The sequence below is a fragment of the Petaurus breviceps genome, unplaced genomic scaffold (genome assembly GCF_028583685.1).
Source record: "Petaurus breviceps papuanus isolate PSGF00001 unplaced genomic scaffold, PetGlider_PUasm1.0 79, whole genome shotgun sequence".
NCBI classification, from domain to species: Eukaryota; Metazoa; Chordata; class Mammalia; order Diprotodontia; family Petauridae; genus Petaurus; species Petaurus breviceps.
Window position 1 is genome coordinate 1,081,071 of NW_027186523.1, and position 25,323 is coordinate 1,106,393.

Genomic DNA, 25,323 nt, shown 5'->3' on the forward strand with positions numbered 1-25,323 from the left:
AATTTTACTTGTTGAAAGACAGTAACATGTCTAGTTAATGAAGATCAGATCAAAGATCTTTAATTTCCATTCAAACCACCAAACATTTATGAAGCACAAGACACTTGTGCTAGGACAATATAGGTGAAAAAAAGAAAAAATTGTTTGGAAAGGAAAGATCATGTTCACATGTTTCTGGGTTTTAACAATGTATATAGAAAATGGAGATGATGCTCGTTGAGTAATTCGCTTTTCCTGGTTACAAGTCTAATTCTTAGCATTCTTGTTTATGTTGAAATTACTATTCCTGTCTTCATTTACCAAAACTTAAAAAAAAACATCTTAATGTAAAGAACCATCTTTTGTAGAAACATAGTGATTTTATTTTTACTGTAGTTATTCTTTATTTTTGGTAACCCACATTTCACAGTTGCTCCGAAGATGAGAATCCCAGTAAGATTCCAGAATAGCTATTCAGCATCAAACAGAAAAAGACATAGTATCAGTCTTGTACTTAAAACTCTGCAGACTAATCCTAGTGAGAAATGAATCAAAACAAAGAAAGATACAATGCTATTGTTGTATTTAAAATCTAGTGAAATGAGCCCCTAGAGTTATAAATGTGTCTCCCCAGAATATCCTGTTTATTTCTACTTCACTAACAAATCAGGCTTATTATAATTGAACAATCAATTGAAGTTTGAAATATGTAATTACCAGCTTTTTAAACTATCCTTTTATTTTTAGTAGCCAGGAAACATTCCTGTTGCACATTTCCTGTTCAGAATTGTTTCCAAATCGCCATACTATAGGATATGGCCTCCATATGCTTTATATGTAAGGAAATTGAAGTAATTAACTAACAAGGTACTATGATTTGAATTTTTTTCTCATTAATCTCTGTATACCCTTCCTCCCCTCTCCTATACATTCCTAAGCAGCTTAACACCTTTCCCTTTTTAAGACTTCTGAGCAATCAGTTTTAGAATTTTAGAGTTGGAAGAAAGTTCAGAAGGTACATAGTCCAACCTCTGTTCGTGTCTTGAATCATGTCTACAACACTCCCCACAAGTTCTCACCTAGTTGTTTCTTGAAGATGACCTCTAGTGGTAGAAAAATAATTATTTCTTAAAGTAACCAATTCCATTTTTGTATTAAGCTGTTTGGAATACTTAGATTGAGCTAAAATTTGCCTTCCTATAACGCCCTTTTATTTCTTCCCTGTAGTGGAATGCCTTCACCTGACAACTGATTCATATATTTGAATACTGTTTTCATATACGGTCCCCTGCCCTACTCCCAAGTTCCTTCAGCAAGTCATATTGCTTACCTGTGTCTGTAAATGCTTCTGAGTTTTCCTTAAAATGTTTTGCTTGTAGATATAATACCTTATATGTTTTGTGGCCATGCAGTGAAACCATCATTTCTCTTGTATGGAACAACTCAGTTTGAGATGATATTAGGTTATTTGTGTGACTCATTAAACTTACATTTCAGTAGAACTCCTAGTATCTTTTAACATGAACTGCTTTATAATTATATCCCCTTTCCCCATACTTGTGCAGTTTGATTTTTGAACCTAAATTCTGGATGCAAAGACTGGGTGATCACTTTTCAGTTATGTTATAGATAGGCTTATTTTTTCAGGTATAGATTGGACTGAGTGTCCACTAAATTTTTTTTTAAGTCAGAAATTGTTTTCACATAGCTGCTTCATTAAGTTTTACCTTGTTAGTTTAAGCCTACAATTCTCCTGAGTCTATCCTAAATTTTAAATGACTATCAGTTCTGTGCTAAAGTATTCATAATACTTCTTCTTACCTTGGTCCTCTAGTGGCTTATTTTTTCTTATGTCTGGGAGGAAGCCTGAAACCATATCGAATAAATTACACATAAACTTAGTAAATAAAGGGTTATAATTAATGGCCAAATTCTGATTTTATTATCCTTAAAATTCTTCTGTGTTTTAAAATGAAATAATATTCTTAGAGCAATTGAATTGAGTTTTCCTGAGTTTTTAACAGGTTATACAAAACAGTAGATACAGTATAATAAAAAAATAACATTAAGAATTAATAGCCCTGGGGCAGCTAGATGGTACCGGGAATAGAGTACCAGTCCTGGAGTCAGCAGGACCTGAGTTCAGATCCAGCCTCAGGCACTTAACACTTACTAGCCATGTGACCTTGGTCAGGTCACTTAACCCCAATTGCCCTGCCTTTCTCCCCCTCAAACAAACAAAAAAATTAGTAGTCTTTTGTTAGGACCATTTTGTGGGACAATCTCAAAATGTTTGGCCATGTTATATAGACTAATAATTATTAGCTTACTAACAAAATGATGTACAAATTCCAAAAGGATAGGTATTTTCTACTGAAATTTTAGAAATATGAAGGATGTTGAATTTTTGAAGAAGTAAAACTCCAATACAACTTGTTACATTGGGAGTACGTTTCCAATACAGTACTCTGATTTTCTGGCACATGAAACAAGGGAAGTAGACATCTTTAATCTTAAGCTGTTGCAAAAGATTAAATTTAAAGTTGAGTTCCACTTGAAGTTGTGACAGTTTGAAAAAGAAGATGGTTAATGCGGACTTTTTTCTTTAATTTTTTTTCCTTTTAAGCTTTGTGTCTTGTAAAATGTGAGTTTGCCAAATTTTCTTCATCTGCTACAGATTAGGTATGCCATTGTTGCTGCCATGTGGCGGCGTACACCGTGCTTCTTAAACGCACTGACTGGAGGTTTATCGCATCACTTGTTCACATGCACGGAGCCTGGTAACAGCCTCATCTGTATCTTGTTAGCTTCATTTTCTTATTTTTTATTGCATTAATTATAAACAATATAGCATTTAAAATAAAGGCTAATTGTAATGAATTAATGCCACTACAACAAGTCTATGCTAAAACTTTCGTATCAAAATAGATTTTAACTTTTATTTAAATTATCTATGTTTTTATTAAGTTGTGTCCACTGTGGAAGCAGGGGTTGTTTTTTTTTACCTGCCATTTTTAACTTTACATGCCAAATTTCCAGTACACATATGAAATTGTTTTTGTTAGTTAATTCACTTGTGGCAAAATTAAACATCAGGAATGGGCTGTGTATTTTTATTGGCATGAAACAGTTAAATTAACTCTAGAATTTCTAGAGTCTGTGTTTTGAAAGCTAAAGCAATCAACAGCTGCATAGAAAATAACATTTATTTTACCTGTTGATTCAATTTCATGATAAAACTTGCCTTTACTTATTGGGATTATGAAATACTGGAGTTAAAAGGTACTTTGATTTTGTTTAGTTGCTTTAATACAAACAGGTTTAATTTAAACCATTATAGGCAGCTAAATCATGATCCTCTCTTCCCCAACCTTTTTTTTTTTTAAAGATAATAATAGCTCACATTCATTTCTCTACTTTATGTCGTATAAAGTATTATCCTCACAACAATTCTGTGAAGTAGGGCAATAAAAGTTAATATTTATGTCATTGTGGTGTAGTTGGAAAAGCACTAGATTTGGAGTCTGTAAAACCTGGATTTGAATCCTAGTTCTGCCATTTACTAGCTATGTGGTTTTGGGCAGGTCATTTAATCTCTTTGAGACCCAGTTTCCTCCTTTGTAAAATGGAATATGTGCAGTGCCTACTTCACAGGGTCGTTATTAGGATCAAATGATATGCAAACCATAAAGTACTATTGCTGTTATTAAGTAACATTCTCTACATATTATAGATGAGGAAATTTAGGCTCAAAGAAATTAAGTAATTTTGTCCAAAGTCTCACAACTCTCTTATGTGTCATAGGCAGGACTTAGATACAGGTCTTCTAACTTCAAGTCCTTTGTTCTTTTCACTATACTGTATTGATCTCATATTTTTAGGAAAAGAGATTTGTTAAATTTACTTTGCTCACCCACTCTCTTTTTTATCAGAAAAATTGCTGAAGAGAGTATATATTTAATATGGATTGTGATGATAGTGTAGATTACTCTCAAGAGTTAGCATTTGAATTTAGACTTCACTATTGCTTAAAAATAAGGTCACAATTTCTGTATTAAATGCATTTGAATTAAATTTTTTTCTGCTTTTGTTTAAAGGACTACCATCTGCCTTGAATCTTTTCGTCATACCATTTCTGCTTCTCTGGTTGGCTTTGATAAGAGAGGCTTCACAGCATTAAACACAAATCTCTAACAAGACAATACAGTTCAAGATTTGCTAAATCTATTGCTATTTGGAAAATGCCAGTGAATGGTTTGTGTCAGTGTAGCTTGACTGTTTTGATTAAATTGTCAAACTGTTGGCTGATTTTTTTTTTTGATCTGGCCTTAAGTAGCCTTTTGTGGGCTCCCTGTATCTTTCAGTATTGAAAAATAAAATTTCTAATTAGGAGCTTAGTATCTTTTTGAGTTCTATATGGAGACCATAATGAAATATGTAGGACTAAATATTATTTTGTACATTAATAGCTAACTTTTGTAAAGATCTTGTGCCACAAGTTTAAATATTGGGGAATACTGCACTGGTTAACACACCTACATATAGATTCTTAAAACTGCATAACTGTAAGATCACTTCAATAAATATAACGTAGATTTATTAGAAATGAATGATACCCAAGTCATTCATGTTCAAGTAGGAAATTACTAAGGGATTCTTAGCTACCTCTAGATCAAAATCTTAATAGAAATAAAATACATATCTTTTAACATATCACCCTGTTTTAACTATCATAAAGCTTTGTGACTTAGGAAGTTATTGTGGTACAGTGAAAAGAACACTGAATTTGGAGTCATAGTAACTGAGTTCCAACCATAGTTCTGTTTTGTACCACCTCTGTGACTTTGGACAAGTCACTTGACCTCTTTGGCCCTCATTTTCCTTATATGTAAAATGAATGAAGGAGTTGGACTATCTGATCTTTAAGGTCCTATAGATCTAAATCAATGATGCTTTAATCCCTTAGAGCTACTGGTTAGATCTGTTGTAGGGAGGACATAGTTTAAAAATTGTTACATACAAATCTATAATTGAAGCCAGTAAAGAGGTAGTGTGGCATGGTACATAAAATACTGAAGTTGAGGACAAGAAGATAAGGGAATCAAATCCCACCTCTTATCTTTAGAAGCTGTGTGTTACCCATGGAAAGCCCATATAACCTTTGAGCCCCAGAAGAATGTCTATGTCCATAAGTAAGGTATTTGCTGTGATGGTCAGCAAGATTTACATAATAGAAATTCCTACACCATTAAAATCACAAGTCCTTGAGGTATGGATGTAATCAGAGCCAGAAGAGTTTTAGAATAATTTGAAAAATATTTTCCTTCAGAAATGACTCTTGAACTTTTTAGTATTAAATTTGTTCACTAAATTCATTTTTTAGTTATTGGATTAAGTTACATTAAAAAATTATAAAGTCATTGATAGCTTTAAAGGATATCATTCCTAATAACGATATCCATGGAATTAAACATTCTGTCTAGAACTGCTCTTTGAAATATCTGATGCCCTCATGTGGTGAAAAATAATTCCTATTTTTGTTTAAACCTAGAGAATCATTTCATTCTGTTTATAGTTGAATTTCTTCTGACATAATTGAATGCTGATATTATTAACAAATACGCTGTTGACTAGAAAAGATAATTTAAAAAAATTTTAAAGCTCAGTGCCATAAAATTCACAGCCTTACCCTGGTATTGTCTCAGAGCTGCATGTAACTGAGCACAAACAATGAGACAGAAAGATTGGAGAATACTTAGGCACAAGTAGTATAGGGGTTTGTACCTCTTATATGTGACTTCTTATGTCTTTTTTTGTGTCTCACATAGGTGATGTGCAATTCATAGATTATGAATACTCTGGCTACAACTACCTGGCATACGATATTGGAAACCATTTCAATGAATTTGCAGGTAAGATCTGAATTTAACTTCCAAATCTATGGAGTCAGATTCTTCTGGAATAAAACCAGTGTCTAATAGACTGATGAAATAGTTTACTGACCTCAGAAAATAAGACATTTAGCATTTGATTAAAAGTAAAACATAAAACCAAAGGTTACACTTGAAGAGAGTAACAATTTTTTTTCCCTGTATTTCCTTTAACCATCTGTTTGTATGTGTTTGCTTTTGTTTTGGGGTAATTGTAATAATAATGGTTGAAAATACAGCAGCCTCCTTTTTTAAAGGACTTAGTAAATTTACAATTATAAAGGATTACAACTTGGGGTGGCTAGGTGGTGCAGTGAGTAGAATGCCGGCTCTGGAGTCAGGAGGACCTGGGTTCGGATCCGGCCTCAGACACTTGACACATATACACAAAAACTAGCCATGTGACCTTGGGCAAGTCACTTAACCCCAATTGCCCTATCCTCCCCCCTCCAAAAAAAAAAAGAAAGGAATACAACCTATTACTGTAAAGCACCTGAAGAAAATACTAGAATTTCACATTTATTTCTTATACCTATTGTGGGAAAATATTATAAATATAGCTTATTTCCACTATGAAGCTAAGTTTAGGAATTGAGTAAAATTTTAAAAACTGACAGGCATGACTTTTATATTAGAAAACCCTATCTCTAAAGGGACAAATGTTGAAGCATCTCTTCAAGTATGCAAAAAACAGTTTTAGTGGTCTCAGGTTTGTGTACAAGAGGAAAAATTGCCCCTATTTCCTCAAATAAAAATACTTATTTTAAGACTTAAAGCATTTTGAAACAAGTATTGTTTTATTCTATTAAAAGTTTAAAAGATTCAAATGTTCTGCCAACAGTTTCTCCCAAATGAGTCATTTCTTTGAAAATAATTGACACTACCAGTGTGTTTATCAGCATTAATTTTTTTCTTTCTATTTTTTGGCAAGGCATTTGGGGCTAAGTGACTTACCCAGGGCCACACAGCTAAGCCCTGTCAAGTGTCTGAGGCTATATTTGAACTCACATTCTCCTGACTCCAAAGCCAATGCCCTACTGCACTACCTAACTACCCTCTGTCAGCATCAAACTTTTAACTCATGATGTGCGCCAGATGTGTTGATTTTTGTTAGCCTGTTAACAGTTTGGAAATCATCTAGGGAGAAATATAATCCCCTGAAAAATTTATTGGTGGCTTTCAACTTTCACTCGAATTCCTACCACCACATTTATTTACCTTCTCCATTTTCTAATATACTTAATAAATAGTTAGAGGCATAACCCATTACATGCCTTTTACAAATAGTATTGGAGTCTGGAGTAAGAGAGAGGTCATTCACAAATGAATTCACCTCACTGATGTCTAAATAAATGACATACATAGATGGTTAGCAGTACCATAAATTCAAAAAAGGGTAGAGATCACTGTAGACTTGACTGGTGGAATAGATGCCTTTGAAGAATATGAAGGATTTCAACAAAAGAGAATTTGTAAGAAGGCAATTCAGGCACAGTATAAATTATTACAATTTATTTTATTTTGTTTTGTTTTGTTTTGTTTTGTTTTTTGCCTTTTGGAGGGCAGTTGGGGTTAAGTAACTTGCCCAAGGTTACATGGCTAGTTTTTTTGTGTTAAGTGTCTGAGGTCGCATCCGAACTCAGGTCCTCCTGACTTCAGGTCCGGCGCTTTACTCACTGCACCACCTCGCTGCCCCAAATTACTACAATTTAAATGAGATATTTGAATAAATTTTCTAGCGTTTTACTAGTCACTAAATGCAACTTGATATTTGGTATCCTGATCAAGATCTGGTATTTTTTTTTTTTTATTTTTCTGAGGAAAAAGACGGGAACAAACTGTTAGGGTGGGCAGAATAAAATTTTCTTTTATCTTACATTATTTTTCCCTCCCCATTTTAGGTGTAAGTGATGTAGACTATAATCTCTATCCAGATAGAAAACTACAAGGTCAGTGGCTGAGATCTTACCTTGAAGCCTATAAGGAATATAAAGGATTTGGGACAGATGTTACAGAAAAGGAAGTAGAAGTACTATTTATTCAAGTCAATCAGTTTGCATTGGTAAGTTCAAATATAAATGGTTGCTAAAAATTCTTCTCACAATATAATTAATGGAATTTGTAAATGTTTTAATCTTTCCAGTAAATAATACAGTTAAGTCATTTTGAGTTGATATGCATTTTGTAAATAAGGAACTGATTCAGTGTACAAGCTGAAGTAATTGAAGGGATCAACCATTTCATGATTTCCCCCTTTTTCTGCAAAGGAATCTTATATGGATTAAATCTCAGTACTAATCTTTTTGTAGCAAAAATTTTAATATACCTGAAGAATACTTAGAATTAAGTTTATAGTTCATTTCCACAGTAATCATTACATTACATTTGATCTATCCCTTGGGTCATATATATGTTCATAGATTTAGAATTGAAAGAGACCTTAAAGGCCATCCTGTCTCATTTTACAAATGAGGAACTGGTTGTAATGATTTTGCCCTATAGAATCTCTAGAATGTTAGAGATAGAAGAAACTTTAGAGATCATCTAGTCCAAGCTCCCCCCCTTTTTTTAAACACATAGGGAAATTTAAATCCTGAGAAGTAGGTTCAGAGAGGTAATTAGTAGCAAAGAGAAAACAAGAACCCAGACCACTTGATTCCAAGTCCAGTGCTTTTTGTACCATAGCTCACTGCCTCCCTTTTATTTATAGTTCATAACATTTCAGCTATATTTGTCCTGTAACACTTTAATATATCACAATGTAACTTAAATCATCACAGGATAGATTTAATATCTTCATTTTGTAGAATGAAATATTAAGGTACTTGGTGTTTATAATTGAGTTGACTCATCTAGGTAGGAAAAAGAAATATGATTTCATGATTTATAAATCCAAAGTATTTCTGCTTGATATAGACCTGATTCTTTTCTCTCTTACTTTCCCTCTCCTGATTACAATCCTCTTTGGAGTTATAATAATCAGTGTTTACTTGATTCCAAGATAGCCCTTTCTTACTTATATAATAGTTCTGCCTTTATTTTATATTTTATACATCTAAATAATTTGAAATCAGTTTTCTTGAGGATACGACAAAGTTGATACAGCACCCACTAACTAATTTGACACACCCAAGGTGTCAGGAAATTACCTTGGGAAGCATCTGTCCATTGATTCTTAAAAGATTCATATTTTAATAACCTCTTTCCTTAGATCTGGTGTGATAGAAGATTAATGATGAGAATAGAAACAAAGGACATGTGGAAATCTCCATTTATTTTTGAGCTGAGTGGTTGACTGGTGACTAAGGAGACTTGTTGATTCCCCAGCTTTAGTTCTTGCTTTTAGAGATTGGAAGTATAGCTTTTCCTGATTTCTTCCACTTCTTAGCATAAATTGAGAGTAGATGAGGATAGGGTGAGATTGGGAAACATTTAAGTACATTTCCATGGGAACATAAGATTGTATGAAGAGGAAGTAGTATGAAATATAGGTACAAGAGTAGATTGTAGCCAGATTATGGAGAGCCTATAATGCTCAACTAGGGAGTTGGTATTTTGGCCTAAAGGTAGTCACTGAAGGCTTTTGAGAAAAGGAGTTATATAGTCATACTTGTGCTTTGGGAAGATTATTTTGACAGTTATCTGAAGGATGGATTAGAGAGGGTTGAGACTAGAAATAGAGAGACCAATTAAGAGACTTTCTATTATCTAAGAAAGAGTTGATGGTATGTCTTAACTAGGTTGTTAACAGTGTAAATATGAAGGGATGTTCTCAAATGAGAACTGCTGTCAAAGTAGAATCCGTAGGACTTGGTCAAAACTTGTGGGAGGAAAAAAGTTGGAGGTGGTAGAATGAAAAGTCAAAAATAAATATGTTAGATCTGTTTATGGTGTTCCCATCATTAGAATAGGGAAGTTGTTGCGGGGTGGAGAGTGATATTCATTTCCAGACTTTGTGAGCTTTGAAGTTTGATAGCTGGTGGAGTACTTAGGTGAATTCTCAGATTTGGAACTGGGGATAGGCTAAAGGTATGTACCTATGTAGACTTGTGGTACATCTTTGTAGAGATTGCTAAGTAGGAGAATACAGCAAGAGAAAGAAGAAGGAGTTGTGGTTCATCCCCAGTTAAGGAGTGAAAAGTTAAAGATGGATCAGCAGAGAGGACTCAAAAGAGTAGTCAGTCACATTGGGGTAGAAGTTGGAGAGCAGTGTCTTAAAAACAAAATGAGAATGAGATCTGTTTTATGTTGAAAAAAGGGCAAAAAAAAGACCCATAGTATTTGAAAAATAGGTCTTTGGGATGAAGCCACCCTTATAGAGGGTTGAGTGAATAACTGCTGAGGAATAGTATATTATCAGAGGTAGCACTGTGAAGGAAAGGTATTTGAGGGCAGTGGAGACCTGAGTTTATTTGTAGGTGGTAGAGAAGGAAGCTAGAGGGAGAGATTGAAGACTTGGCATGATTAACTGGAACATGACTCAGGAAGGGAGAGTATACTTAATTCAGAAGAAACGGGATAGGTAAAGAAGGGATTGGGGATGAAGTATATTAACAAGATATACTTATGTGTGGAAATCCAGGAACTAAAGGGGACAGTCTTCATAGAAAGCATTTGGGTGATCAGCAAAACACAAAAATAGAAATGATACTGTCATTGGATTATGTTTGTGGGAATCCTGGACAGAAAGTGGCAAAACCGTATAAGTTTGTAGAATGGGTCACATTCCTGGCATGGAGGCATATTATAATAGTGATAAAGATTTTGATTTCAATCCCAAAAGCTCTCTCTGCCTAACACAGAGCAGCTATTGACATTCCTTAATGATTTTATTTTTCGCAAGGTGGAGAAATCAACCAAGGGAATATATAAATCCAGTTTTATTAACAAGGGAGAACTTGTTATGGTACAGTAGAAAAGAACTGGATTTTTAGAGCCACAGGACTTGGGTTCAATTCCAGGCTTTGCCATCTGTGTAATCCTAAGCAGGTCACTTTTTGGCCTCAGTTTCTTCATCTCAAATCTGAGGCAGTTGGATTAGGTAACCTCTGAGGAATCTTCCACCTTTAAATCTCTGCGGGTTTGTAAATGATGGGAACGTTGTGGGAAAAGTGATAATTCCTTTAAAATGTGTTGATACAGAAAAGGTTAAGAAAGCTGAACATAGCTAACTAGCTATTCCAGAAGTATCTTCTAGATTTGATGCGAGATTTCAGAGAGTTCAGAGGAAGGTTAAAGGCAGTATTATATGACATAAAATGCTACAGGGGAAGACAGTGTAGAAAAGATAGAACCTTTCAGAAACTTCCTAAAGAAGTCTGACTTCACCTCTTGTCAGTCATTGAAATTGTTCTTTCCAGAGCCACCATCTTGTTTTGATGGCCAGACTTTTGAAGTCCCCAGATCTATTCTCTTCTTCAACTTGCTTGCTAATAATCCCTCATGCAAAGGAAAACTCAAGAGTTCCATGCTATTTGTATGGTGGATTGGTAGATTTAATTTACCTGGGTTTTAGCAAAGCATTTGACAAAAGACTTTCATGCTATTGTAGAGAAAAGATGGGTAGATTTGTACTAGATTATAGAATAATTAGATGAAGTTAGACCTGTTTGAATGTCTAACCAGAGAGTTTGTTGTTTGCTTTAAAGGGATCTCCAGTGGAATGGCTTAGTTATCTGTGATTGGCCCTTTGCTGTTGAGATTTTATTTTTTTAATCATGATTTGCCTGAAAGAAGATAGTGTCCTTATTGAATTTGCAAATTATGGAAAGCTAGAAGGTATTGCTGATAAGTTATGTGACAAAAGTAGGCTCTAACCAGAGATATTAGGCTAGATATTGGATAATAATGACATTTAATGGGAATAAATGTAAAGTCTTGGGTTCCAAAAATCAATTTTACATGTTACTACATGGAGGGAGGTGTAGTTTAATAGGAATTTATCTGAAAAATATCTAGGGTTTTTAAGACCTACGTTCTTACCATGAATCAGAAATGTAATATGGTAACCGAAAAAAAACCATATGATATAAGGCTCTATTAAGAAGAATAGGGTAAAGGTTAAGGAAGAGATAATCCCCCTGTACTCTGATCAGACCACAAAATGTTAAGTTCAGAACTGGTTGTCACATTTTAGGATAAGCTGGAGGGTATTCAATGGAGGGTCTTCAGAATTGTGAAAAACTTTTAGCGACTTGCCCATATAAATATCAGTTAAAGGAAATGTAAATGTTTAGCTTGGGAGACAGAAAGACTTGATTGGGGGGGGGCATCATAATTGTCTTCAAGTATTTGAAAGGACTATTATGCCAAAAGATTTTGTTTTGTTTGGCTTCAGAGGACAGATTTCCGAGCAGTAGGTGTAAGTTGCAAAGGGCCAAATTTAGGCAATGGAAGGAAAAGCTTCCTGATAATTCAAAAGTGGAATGAATTTTTTCAGTATGTTCTCCAGTTCCTTGAAGATTGTCAAGTAAAAGCGTGTTATATATGTTGGTAAAATGGACTTGTTCAGATGTGGACTAGATGTGACCTTCTGAGATTCTCCTCAACTCTGAAATTCTGTAATTTTGTGATTAGTAGATAAATATGGATCCCCGCATCTCCCAATCATCCCTAAACAAGGTCCTGCACATTGTTACAGTCTCTTAACTTTTATTATCTCCTCAATATAGTAGAAGGCGAGGCCACATGCAAGAGAATGAGAATACAGGGTGGAATTAAATATGTTCTGTGAGAAATGTGGTAGGGTATGAATAAAAAATAAATAAATAAAAATATTGCCCTGCATCATTGAGGTTAGATAGTACAAATTGTGGGGAGCCAGATTAGCAGTACAGTTTTATAATTTTATTTAGCAATGCTTAGTGGTCTGGGACTTGGAACAGAGAAAGTGATGTAGAGTGTTATTGAGGGTTGGGGATTTAAGATAACAGGAAGAGTTCAAAGCTGTAAAACTATGTGAATGTTAATATATCATTGTAAAGCTAGGGTAATGATGGTGGAGAAAAAGCAGTAAGACAGAGTACCTAATATTGACATGAAGTTGAAGAACAGGCTCAGAGTAGAAGTGAAGGGGGAGTGCACTCTTGAAGTGGAGATACAAGATATTATAGCTGGGGGCGGTAGGGAGAGGGCGGTGTTCGGGGTCTGTTAAGGTGAGGTCATTAAGCCAGACAAGATTTTTGAAGTCTTTAAGGATAGTGCTAAGAAAAAGCAGAAAGAGGAAAAAAGAGATGGCATTGGGGAAGGGTTAAGTGATGTGATGTAAGTAACAGGTTTTAGTTATTTTGAGGATGGAAGGAATGTTCTGAAAAAGATCAAGGATGTAGTGGAGTTGGGTTTTTTGTATTTTGGTATTCGGGATGGTAAGTACATGGATCATGATGTGTAACAGGGAAGGCATAAGGTAGAGGAGAAGGCATTTTCTTCAGCAGCTGCAAAATATAAGGATTAGAGAGAGACAGGAAATTAGAAGGTAGGCTGGAAAAATGTTAGAGATTGCTATTGGGGTAGGAGTGCTTGCTGAATTTCAATTAGAATGTTGATGCTTTAGGTAGAAGCAAACTTATTAGGTGATAGTTAAGTTTCTCAAACAATTAGATCTTATAATGATTAAGATGTCATAGTTGACTTTATAATAGACCGTGGTATATAGAAAACTGCAGTCTTGAGTAGCTATATTGTAGCATAATCTTTCTTTTCAGTCTGTTTATATTAATTTGATTTGTTCCCCACAATTCTTTTTTTGACATAATTTTCAATTACTAGCTTTGTGATTTTGAATTTCATTTCCTCATCTCTAAAATGGGCATAATAGTGTTTTTATAATTTATTTTATAATGTTGCAAGCACAACATTTTGTATGCTATGAAGTATTATGTAACTGATCATCCTTGTTATTACATTGCTTCATTTTATGACCTGAAAAGACAAATTGTTGTGCTTTTTTTTTTTTTTGGGCCTTTTGGAGGGCAATTGGGGTTAACTTGCCCAAGGTTACACGGCTAGTTTTTTTGTGTGGGTGTTAAGTGTCGGAGGCTGGAACCGAACTCGGGTCCTCCAGGGCTGGTGCTTTTACTTACCACACCACCTAGCTGCCCCTGTTTTGCTCTTACCAATTAACAGAAATTTAAGTTCCCGTGTCTTTTTCTTACACTCTCACTCACCTACACTTATACCAAAATTCACATTGCTTTTGGCATTTTGATATCCCATTTTGCATTTGGATAAAGTTTATGCTAAGAAATAAAGATTTTTGACAGTACTCCATTATAAGAATCAACATCTGAAGCAAGACATTTAGCAGTTATCATAATTGTTAAAAGCAGTTAATTATTAAACATGTTTCATTGGATTGTGGCAATGATCCTAGATTTTTTAAGGTTCTAGGCTAAAGTAGAATAAATTACAAACTGGTAAGGCTTTGAGTTGGAGCTTGTTGATAGAGTTTGTGTTGTCAGACACCATCTTAGTCAAGTGTAGAGAAGCCTATTCTAAAGTTATGGACCACTGGATAATGAATTTTGGGAGACACATGAAGATGATCCACTGAAGTGTAGAAGGATAATGTGGACTCCATAATAATGGAGTCACAAATCCTTCGATCTATTCAGCTTAGTATTAGTCCTTCATAAGTGTCATTGCTGCACAAATTCTTCTTGTTGATGCAATTCAGCAAGCATTTACTAAATACCTAATTGTCAGGTACTGAACTAGGTTCTCATACAAATACCAAAGTTAGATATTCCCTGCCCTCATGGAACTTATATTCTGTGGTGAGGACAAACAACGTGTAACTAGATAATTTTGGGATGTAGAGATATACTAATAACTAGGAGAATAAGAAAAATGCTCATAAAATAAGCACTTGACCTTAGCCTTGAAACAAGATTGGTATTCCCAGATGTACAAGTGGTAGAGGTAAAGCATTCCAGGCATGGACATGATAGCCTGTGCAAAGGCACAGAGACAGAGCATAGAATGTCATCTAGGGAACCAGATGTTTTATTGGAATGTACTGTGTATGAAGGAGAATAATATGAAATCATTTTAAGAGTTAGCATTTTATTCTAGGAGCAGTAGGAAGCCTCCAAAGATTTTTGAGAAGAAAGTGATGTAATTAGACCTGTGCTTAAGGGAATATCACTTTAGCATGTATGTGGAGAAGATTGGAGAAGGGAGAGACTGGTTATAGCAAGACCAATTAAAAACCTGTTAGAGTAGTCTGCATAATTAGGTAATGAAGGGAAAAGAGGTTGTGACATGAGCAAAAGAAGAGAACAAATGCAAGAGAGGTGAAAACATAATAAATAAGATTTTGCAACTAATCGAATACTAAGAGGTGAGAGAGAGAAGGGACAATCAAGGATTGACCTGGTTCACTGGAAGAGTGGTAGTACCAATCAGAAAGTTAAGATGGGAGGAGAGTTTTGAGGAAAAGATTTTGCATTCCATTTTGGATATGCTGAGTAGGAGCTGCATACAAAATACATAGGTTGAAATGTCCAACAGGTAGAGGGAGATGTGGGACTGGAACTCAGGAGAAAGATGAAGGCTGTATTTTGGAGTCATCTGCCTAGAACTATATAATACTTGAACCCATAGTAGATGATGTTAGAGGTAACTAAGAGTGTAGAAGGAGAGAGAGAGGAGGAGGTCCAAATTAGAACCCTGTGATTATGCATAGGGGTATTGATTCTGTTTTAAAAAGACTGAAAAGTTAATGATTGATTATACAAAGAGGAGGGAAGCATGGCAGAATAGGGTCCCTAGAGTCCAAGGAGAAGAGAGTACTTAGGAGGAGGAGGAGGTCTTCACCATGTCAACTGGTACAAGAGAGTTCAAGAAGTATGAGGACTGAGTAAAGATTGTTAGATTTACCAATAAAGAAAATATTGGTGACCTTGGAGAGAGCAGTAGGTCCAAGAAGTAGGGTTGGAAGTCAGATTTCGAGGGAATGAGGAGTAGGAAGTGTATAAGTAGAGACAAGGACAATTTTTCCTTGGAGTTTGACTGTAAAAGGGACAAAAGATATTGGATGATAGCTAAAGAAAGTATTAAGGTCAAAATGAATGGTTTTTTTTTAATGGATAGAAGGAAACTGGACATCTTTATAGGCAGCAGGGAAGGGACAAGTAGATAAGGAAAAAACAGTAAATTAGAATGGATGGTCAAGGGGCAAACTCCTAGAGGAGATAAGGATATGGAATTAAAAACAGGAATTGGCATTGGCAAGAAGAAGAAGAGAATGGTGCTGAGATATTTTTTATGTGTAGAGTTAGGAAGAGGGAACTTGAGACATGAGGCCTCACTTTACAGTGAAGTATGATTTGTGGTCCTTGACTGAAAAGGGAGGAAGATGGGTGGTGCAGATGGCTTGAGGGAAAGGAGTTTTGGAAGATAAATTTATGGAAACATAATAGAGTCAGGGAAAAAACCTGTTCATGTATACTTACTCCAGAACACCTTTCTCACACCAGTGGGGGGAGGAAAAGTTTTCCTACCAATGAGGAGAAATGGCTTTGCCTATGGTTCACAAGTTAGTAGCAGAACTATGCCTAGCATCCTTTTGACTGCATCTAGCTCCTGTTTCTCTTAAGTGGGTGGGATGCAGACAGGGCTATAAATTCAGAGGAAGAAGAGGAGAGAGAGATCCCTGAAGTTCAGCAACAGCACCTTAGACAAGTAGTCTTGACTTCAGTGATGATTTCCAGTTACACTACTTTCCAAGGAAGCCTATTCCATTTTAGAATAACTCTGTTAAGAATTTCTTCTTACATGGAACTGGAATTTGCCCTAAGTGTAGCTTCTACTCATTCATTGCTCCTGGTTTTTGCTTTCTGGGGCCAATTTGAAAAAGAAAGATAAGATTTCCTGGAACAAGCAAGATTTAGAATCATCGATTTAGGGCTGGTTGGAATCTTAAACTAACCCAGTATTCCCTCATCTTCTAGAAGGAGAAAACAGGCTCAGAGAGAAGTAACTATACAGAGAGCAGGTGTTAGGGCTAGGATTCAAACTCAGGTCTCCTGAAACCTAGTCCAAAGTTCTTCCAAGTTATAACCCAGTCACTTGTTTTGCTCCCCGCTCCTTACCCCCCCTCCCCCCCACAATAGGGAGCTATAATTGGTGCTGAACAAAGAAAAATAAAAAGCAGTCAGAATGTTTAGGCACTTATGATTTGCCATTTACAAAGCTAAGATATAAAAACATGAGGTATTGATATATAGATAACAGGATAGGCATTTAAAAATAAGCAAAGAAACAATTTGTTTAAAGATGGACTACATGGCAAAAAATGTTAAGTTTAGATTTTGTTGCTTGTCTGATAAAAAGTGTTTTGTTGAATTTCATGAAGTTATTCTTTTCCTTAGGCTTCTCATTTCTTTTGGGGATTGTGGGCTTTAATTCAAGCCAAATATTCCACCATTGATTTTGATTTCCTTGGGTAAGTTTTGATTTACTTTAAGCATATTCTTTTTTGTTTGTTTAGGATTACCTTGGTCTAATGCTTAGAACTGATGTGAAACGTAGGCATTACATTCCTTGAAATTTAAAGATGATAGTTTTTGGATGGTAAAGAAATAGTACAAGATTTTGTGTCTCTCTCCCTAAGCATTAGAGGTAGTTCTAAAAACAATCCAGTAGATGGCACAATAAACTTAAAAATCTGCCATTAAGTCCTGAAACTTTTTTTTAAAGTAAAATCTGTTTAGGTTTCAGATTCTTGAAATAAGATTTTGCATGTTTTCAGCCTTTACTAATTTTGCCATAATTCTTTTTCTCACTAGGTATGCCATTGTTCGTTTTAAGCAGTATTTCAAAATGAAGCCTGAGGTCACTGCATTAAAATTACCTGAGTAAAGGAGAATATTTAGTTAACCTCAAGTGGCTAAGCAATCTTTGTGAACCATTTTTGAAAACAGATACTGAACAGCTAATATTTGTTAAAATTATATAATTTCATTTGGTTATCTTGCTTTATAAATGATGCCTTTAAACAGCCAACTTATCTTTAAATATTAAATCTAATTCAGAAATGTACCTACCGTCAGTATGAGACGGATTAGTAATTTGTTAAATCTATAAAGGTCTGTAGAGATGGCAATTTAATCCTTTCTTTGATCATTTAATGTATGTTATATGTGAATTATTTATTATAGATTTAACATGATTCCATTGCTGCTTTCATCAGTTTCTGTATAAGAATTGAATATAGGCAGTGAAATTGTTTGTCATTTTTTATAACTTTAATTTTTCACATTAGATTAATTTAGGTAAATGTTTTTTGGAGGTGTTCATTATAAATAATCTTATTGTACTGTATGTGAAGATGAGTCATTTATTCTTGAAATGCCAGGAACAGGTATAATAAATTTAGACAATTGCTTTAATTTTGGCTAGGAGGTAAAAACTTTCATGTCATGGTACATTTTCTGAGTTGAATACTGGAATGAATTTGCTCCTGGGAATTTTTATTTTAATTCTCCACTGACTGCTCAGTGTGGGAAATGAAATTTTACTTCCCCTTTTAATTTTGGAATAGATTTACTGACTGAATCTTAGCAAAATCTTTATGATAGAAGATGCTTTCTTATCTAAAATGTGAATATTTTTCACTATTCCCATTTTTTAAAACTGCTACATAAATTTTTTTCTAAATTATATGTAATTCTATGTATTGAACAGCATTATGATCTTTTTAAAACATCTTCCATTTGCTGCAAGTAGGGCAAATCAGTGAGCAATTCCTCCTTCATTCCCCACTTTCCCCCCAAAAAAAGGAAGAAAAGAAAAGAAAAGGAAACATTTAATCACTCAACCTCAGTGCTCCTAACTTGGCTTCATGTCTTTAGCACTTAGATTCAGTAGTACTAGGCAAAAAATCAGAAAACATGCAGACTTTTAACAAATGGCTGTTGCTTGATGAATATCTATAGAGTTCAAAGTGATATATGGAAGCTGTGAAAAATTAAATATTTTAGAGATGAGTTTGAGAATTTTATCATTGTACACTTAAATTGCTATGCCAAGAAATCTGTGAATCCAAAATGTGAACTAGGGACTTTAAAGGGAAGATGTATTTGTTTTTTTTAGAACATTTATTTAAAAAAAAATTGGAGGGTGGGCACAGGTAACCCAGGGCAAGGGAAGAAGGGACTTCTCTGTAAAGTAGGAGTTAGTTTTTAAGCTTTGAAATTGCTGTGTGAAGTCTAATAGTCAACTTTGTAAACAATTGTCCTGACAAGCTTTGCACTTTGGTCACATAAGTGCCCATATAAAGTTGACATGATGTGCCTGCATATTCAGAACGTGCAAGCACAAACAAAAATAAATATTGCAGGGAATCACACACACACACACACACACACACACACACACACACTCTCACTCACTCCCCTCTTATAAGAATGTTAATTTTCAGAGTATTTACCTTCCGGCAAGCACTTTTCAAGATTCTTGAAAGCAATTTGTAGAAAACTTTAAAGATCATTTAAAGTTGAAAAATTCATTAAATAAATATCTTCATAAAAGGAATTTTCATAGCAGTATTAGACCACAATTCACCTTTCTACCTCCCCTTCAATATTGTTACAATTAGTCACATTTTGGTTTTATTTTAAACCTACAAAATAATAGAATCAGTAGTTTCTGTTCATTTGACTGAAAATCGTATCTATGAAAATGGAAAAAATAGTTTTCCTATACTATTAGAAATGTTTGAATTTATGAAAGTTCTTTTGGTGGATTTTTCATCTACATAAGGAATATTTGATAAATACTATGGAGAAAATACAAAACACTTGATTTTTTACTTTCTGGCCATGTAAGGAATAACAATTTGTATCCTTCACTTCCTTGAGAATGGGAGAAAACAACCCTTTTCTCCTTTTCTGAGGTTGTCTTCTCTAGCTGGTAATTGTAGATTTGACTATTCTCACCAAGCCACTGCCGGAAAACAAGTAGAGCGTCAGCTGCCAGCTACTTCTCTGTTCTACTCATTTCTTAAGGATTAATATTGGGATAATGAGTTGGGGGCACAAATCACTTCTGCAACAAGGATATGCCTAACTCACACCTCATTGTGTATGTAGATAATGGGCACAGAGTGGGCATATGTATAGTCTTGTTATATCTATGAGAAGGAGGAATTGGGAGTGAGGGAGTGATATTATGATTGTTTTATTCCACTGGTTTATGGGATCATAGTGCAGATAGGGCTTAAACTCTTATAGAAAAATTAAAATTTTCTTCACAATAACCAATTAAGGAATCATAAAAGAAAAATCTCAGAGCTCTAGAAACATTTATAAAAGATTTTCTTTGTGACTTGCTAAGATGCCATTCTGTTGCCTTTTTTCTATGCTAAGTTAAGGGGCTTGAATGTCATACATAACTCAACTTGTAGTAAACCTGATATTGAAATAGGGAGAGGGTAATATAAGTGACATTCATGTATGCACAATGTTAGTCAGTAGACCATAGTGGCCTGGGTGCTTTAAAAAGCAACATTGAGTATAAATTATTTTCTTTTTTCTGTCACCACTTGTAAAATCAGACCTGGTTAATCATGTTTAATTTTTTTCCTATCCTTTATCACTAATCTCTCAAAGCCTAAAAGGTGTGGCAGTAAGTCACACACTTTTAGTGTGCTTATTTGTTTACTTGGAACATAAAATTAATTAACCAGGTCTGGCTTTGTATATAAAGCAATGTAAATAAATATGTGTAAATTAGTGTGAATTGTATCTTACACTTATGAGCTTGTGCATTGCCTTGTATTCTTTGCTTTTGTAGAAATATCTCTATAAATAATCAAGCTCCTTATCTCCTCACCTCCTTTTTGCTGCTGTTGTTTGTTAATCTGGCATATCTAATGCTCATGTCTATACAGTGGGAAGATAAGAGATAGGGAACTTATGAAAAATTATAATATACTGTTACATTAAGGGCAGTACTTATTTAACTCCTCAGTACCTAATTTGTAACTTTTATTAATTTTATGAGTTAGCACTTAGCTTTTGTGAAGTAAAGATTCTTGGAGACAGTTATTTAATTCAGAATAGCAGATAGAAATGAATTTTTTATTTGTAATTATACAGTATTTTGAGTTTAAAATACTAAACAAATGATTGAAAGCTAAGATATTATTACCCTTCTCTATTTTAGAGGAATTGAACTCTTTTACATCAAAAGGAATCTAAGTTTGATATTCCTATTTCTTAAAAGAAAATTTAAGTTCCTACAAATATCGGCCATCTATCTTAACTTCATAAGTACATTTATTTGTTCTAAGATGGTAGAAGAGAATAAGATGTTAGTCCAGCTAAATAAATCATTTAAAGTATTACCTGATTTAAAGACAAATTACTCCTTCTAGAGTGTCAGATAAACAGACCATTCCATTTAAATTTTTACGTGGTTTGATCCCTTTGGTTTATTCTCAGCCTTTCTGTGACTTCTTGTAGATCCTGACTTGCACAAAATATAGTTTGGTTGTCTTAATTTCTTATTTACACACTGCCTTTGATAGTGTTTTAAATCTGTATGGCTTTAGGACACAAAGTTTTAAACTATTAAATATTTCCTGAGCTTTCATTTGGTGGAAAAACTGATTGATTCAAGTTTTTTGAAATTGTCCAAGGAAGGGTGATGGTGGCATTAACTGTGATTGCTTTAAACTAAAAGGAAATCCTAATGATTTTTCCTCGAGGAACCAAGAGTTATAAGCAAACAGTCATTAAAGTAGCCACATCTTTTTTGAAAGTTGCTTTGTGGGAATTATGTACTGTATTTCTTATTTGATTTCTATTTTCTCTTATGATTACAAGCTATTGTAATGTCATTTGACTATGTGGAAGCCTATGCCACATTTTAAAACAATTGGCATGTTATTAAGAAATTAGAATCGGTGTTTGGCCAACCATTTCATAGTATATGTGATTAGTCATTTAAAAAAAATCACTTCTCACAAGATTGGAATATGTATAACTGTGTATATATGTGTTTTGCATATATCATGTAAACTTATGTGTGGAGACAACTACAATATTTACTTTGAAAACACGTGAGATTTTTCCAATGTTTTAAGCCCCAAAACTCAATTTGTTGCTGTCAAAGAAAATACTTTGATTTATATCACCTATTGGCTTGTGAATAGAGTTAGGGTGGCAGAGTTGTTATGAAAGTATTTTATTCCATCATGCTTAATTAACACATAATCCGGTGACATTTTTTAAAAATATTTTTTCTACCAAATACTTGAAAATGAAATCACTAACATGTATTAAGCAGATAGAGGGCAAAACAACCCTGATGTTTCTACTACTTATTTTATTTTCATTGATCTTTTTAAAAGTAACTAAATATTACTTGAGTCTTAGAATTTTCTGAAAGAAAAATGATGAAATTACAGGTAGAAAATGATCTTATATAAACTTAACATGTTTGTTAGTTTTTCTGCCCTGATCTACCTTTGTCTTTTCCTCATATTAAAAATATGTGATAGACCGTGGATTAGATTATGAAACAACATTTATTCTCTCATTAACCTTTTAATTCTGATTCTGAAAATTTTGTTTAGACAAAACCTTTTTTTTTCCCCAATTATCCAGGAACTTGCACTGTCTTTGTTCAAAATGTAACAATTTGTGGTGGTTATAGGTTCTATTTTACTATATTGAATAGTTCCAACAGTAGGAAATAGCAGATATCCCATGTTGTATTTACTGTCCTTATTTAACATTGAACTCTTTACTGGCCATTGGTTGTGAAATATAAGGCAAAAACTATCTTAAAGGATTGGGAAGTTAGAGGGGATTAGGAGAGGAGATTTTCCATGATAGTGAACCTCACTTGTATATGTCATGAACTCACCTCTGTGGCCTGGAAAAGACCTTGGAATGGAAAAACAAGATGCTTAAAATCACTTTGCACCTACCTGTTGTATGCTGCCATATGTAGTTAATGTGGTACTACACAGGAAATTGTAATTCTCTGATCATCTGAAGTAGGTTTTCTAAATGAGTTGTTTCCTAGAGTTTTGCAACTCTAGCAAAACTAAATCAACAAAGCCTAAGTAAAAACTTTTTTTTTTACTGTACTGAATTTCAGAAGCCTTTGTACATCAAAGTCACTTTCCATAACATCTTAAGTAATTTTTAAATTTAAAATGCACATTTTTGGAAGAAGATAAGTTACTGCTTTCAAGATGTTAAATGACAACTTCATTAGAATCAGATGGAAAAAACAAAATTTGAGTGATTCAAAGTCATTGTATTAGTTGTGTTAGTTAGATTTGGAAATTGTGGCATAAGGCTTAAATTTGTATTTATCAAATGTGAACTGTAGTAGTGTGATGCTGCTTTGTATATATAATGTAAGTGCTACACATAGTCTCAGCACTGAAAATGTATTGATACCTCTCAAATGAGTTCAACTTGAAGTGTAGGTGTTTTGATATGCTTCAGAAATGTGTGTGTCTGAGAATCTGTTAATCTGTTTGGAATTGAAGATACTTCCTGTTTTGTCTCATTTAATTTAAAATTTAATTTTTATCCTTTTACTGCTGTTAATTTGTCAGTGTGTTCTGTGGATACATTGAGGTCGCTGGTAAAGACAACTAAGATGTTAACCTCATTTATATGTTTTGGCTATGTGTTCATAAGCTATTATTGGAGTTGATTGTATTTTTAAAAAGTAAGTGATGTTTAAGCTTTGTTTTTGTGTATAAATCCTTTTACCATTGATTAAATGAAGGAATGTATCTTTTTGAAGAGATTTATATTCTGTAAATAAAAACTGGTTGTAACAATAAAACTAGGTTCTAACTTCCATGTATTCAAAGATTTTGTTGATACTTTAAACTTTTTTATTCTAGATCACTTAAAATTACTGAGTTAGTAAGTGTACATATTCAAATATATTTTTGGAAAGTCTTTTGAACTAATCATTCTCATTGTAATTCCCTGCTTAGCAGATAATAGAATAAAGGAAATCTCCTTTAAAAAATATGGAGAAAGCAATGTTGAAATGAAATAGACACCATAAATAAATGTTCATTTTGATAGATCTCAAATCTTGTTGCCATAGTTTAAAATTGTGTTATGGCAGATAGGAACTATGAGGGGGATAGAAAACTGAGTGAGATGTATTCCATGCCTGTAAGGGGCTTATTATAATCTAATGGATGGGATAAAATGAGTGCATATATAATACCCAGGGTAGAGAGTATGACAAGTGCTTCTATAAGGGAGGTTAATAAGAAGTGGGAAGAAAGAAATGGTTTAATGAATGGGAATCAAAATTTGCCCTGAAGCTAAAAGCTTTTAGCACAAAAAAGATAGTCTATTTTTCCTTAATTTGTAAATCTTTTATTTGGTAATTGTAAGAGTCTTGAAAATTGCATTTCTACAGAATTTACAATGTCATTGATAATCCTGACCACATACCCCAAATGAATATATCTTTAGTGACTCTCCCTACAAAATCTTCAGTCACATCCTACACACTTACAGAATCTGCCTCTGACCTCTTTATTAAACATTTCTCCTGTTCACATACTTGCCAATCCAGTCAAACTGGCATACTGTCTCCTGTACATAACTTTTCATTTTTACTTTTATGCCTTTTTTGGTTCTTCATGTCTGATACACCTTCCTCTCATAGCTTGGAATTTCTGCCTTTATTCAAAGTAGCTTGGGTGCCACACGTCTTTTTCTAATTCTCTTGTTAACTTTCTCTCTCTTGAAAATATATTTTGTATATTTAATTTTGTATCTTAAATGTGTGCATATACATATATGCATGTGTGTACATGTATGTACATATATACATACATGTACATGCATATTGTATGTGGTAGTCTGCCCCTGTCCTTCCCCTCCTCCCACTTTCACCACTAAGTATGATGATTTTCTTTTTCTTTGCATTCTATTTATACTTGTGTAACTTTGGGCAAGTTCTTAAAACTCTGAACCTTAGTTTTCTCCTCTGTCTAGTGAAGGGGTTGGACAACATGACTTCTAAGGCCCTTTCAGGTCTAATTACCTTAATCCTTTAATTCCCCAGCACCTAGTAAAGTACTTCAATATTTGTCTTATATAAAACAAAATGATTATTTGGAAATAATGTATAAGAAAACTGACATTTCTAATCTTCATTAAATAGTTCAGTAAAGGTTTGTAAATTGAGACATTTTGAATGTTACAATTACTCAGAAGATTTTAGTACCCACCCTCCATGGTTTTGGTTTTTGTTGTTTTGTCTAGACCTGACTTCATCTTAGAACTTCCAAATGTATAATCTTTTTCTCTCAGTTCAGGTCAGCCCCCAGGTAACTCAGAAGTTTTACTATTACCTTAGACATTTGACTGAAGTGACTTGATCAAAGTCAGTGTCTAGGTCTTTTGGGTCT

The 25,323-nt window shown here is 34.0% G+C and overlaps 1 protein-coding gene across 1 annotated transcript in view; it reads left to right on the forward strand.

The window, feature by feature from the left end:
- Nucleotides 1-23,753, forward strand: part of LOC138175781 (ethanolamine kinase 1) — a 76,869-nt gene extending 53,116 nt beyond the window's left edge. Inside the window, exons 5-8 of the mRNA XM_069106263.1 lie at nt 5,808-5,891; nt 7,811-7,971; nt 17,282-17,355; nt 17,699-23,753. Coding sequence (XP_068962364.1) covers nt 5,808-5,891; nt 7,811-7,971; nt 17,282-17,355; nt 17,699-17,771 — 392 coding nt within the window. The 3' untranslated portion in view covers nt 17,772-23,753. The remainder of the gene's footprint in view (nt 1-5,807; nt 5,892-7,810; nt 7,972-17,281; nt 17,356-17,698) is intronic.
- Nucleotides 23,754-25,323: the final 1,570 nt, after the last annotated feature.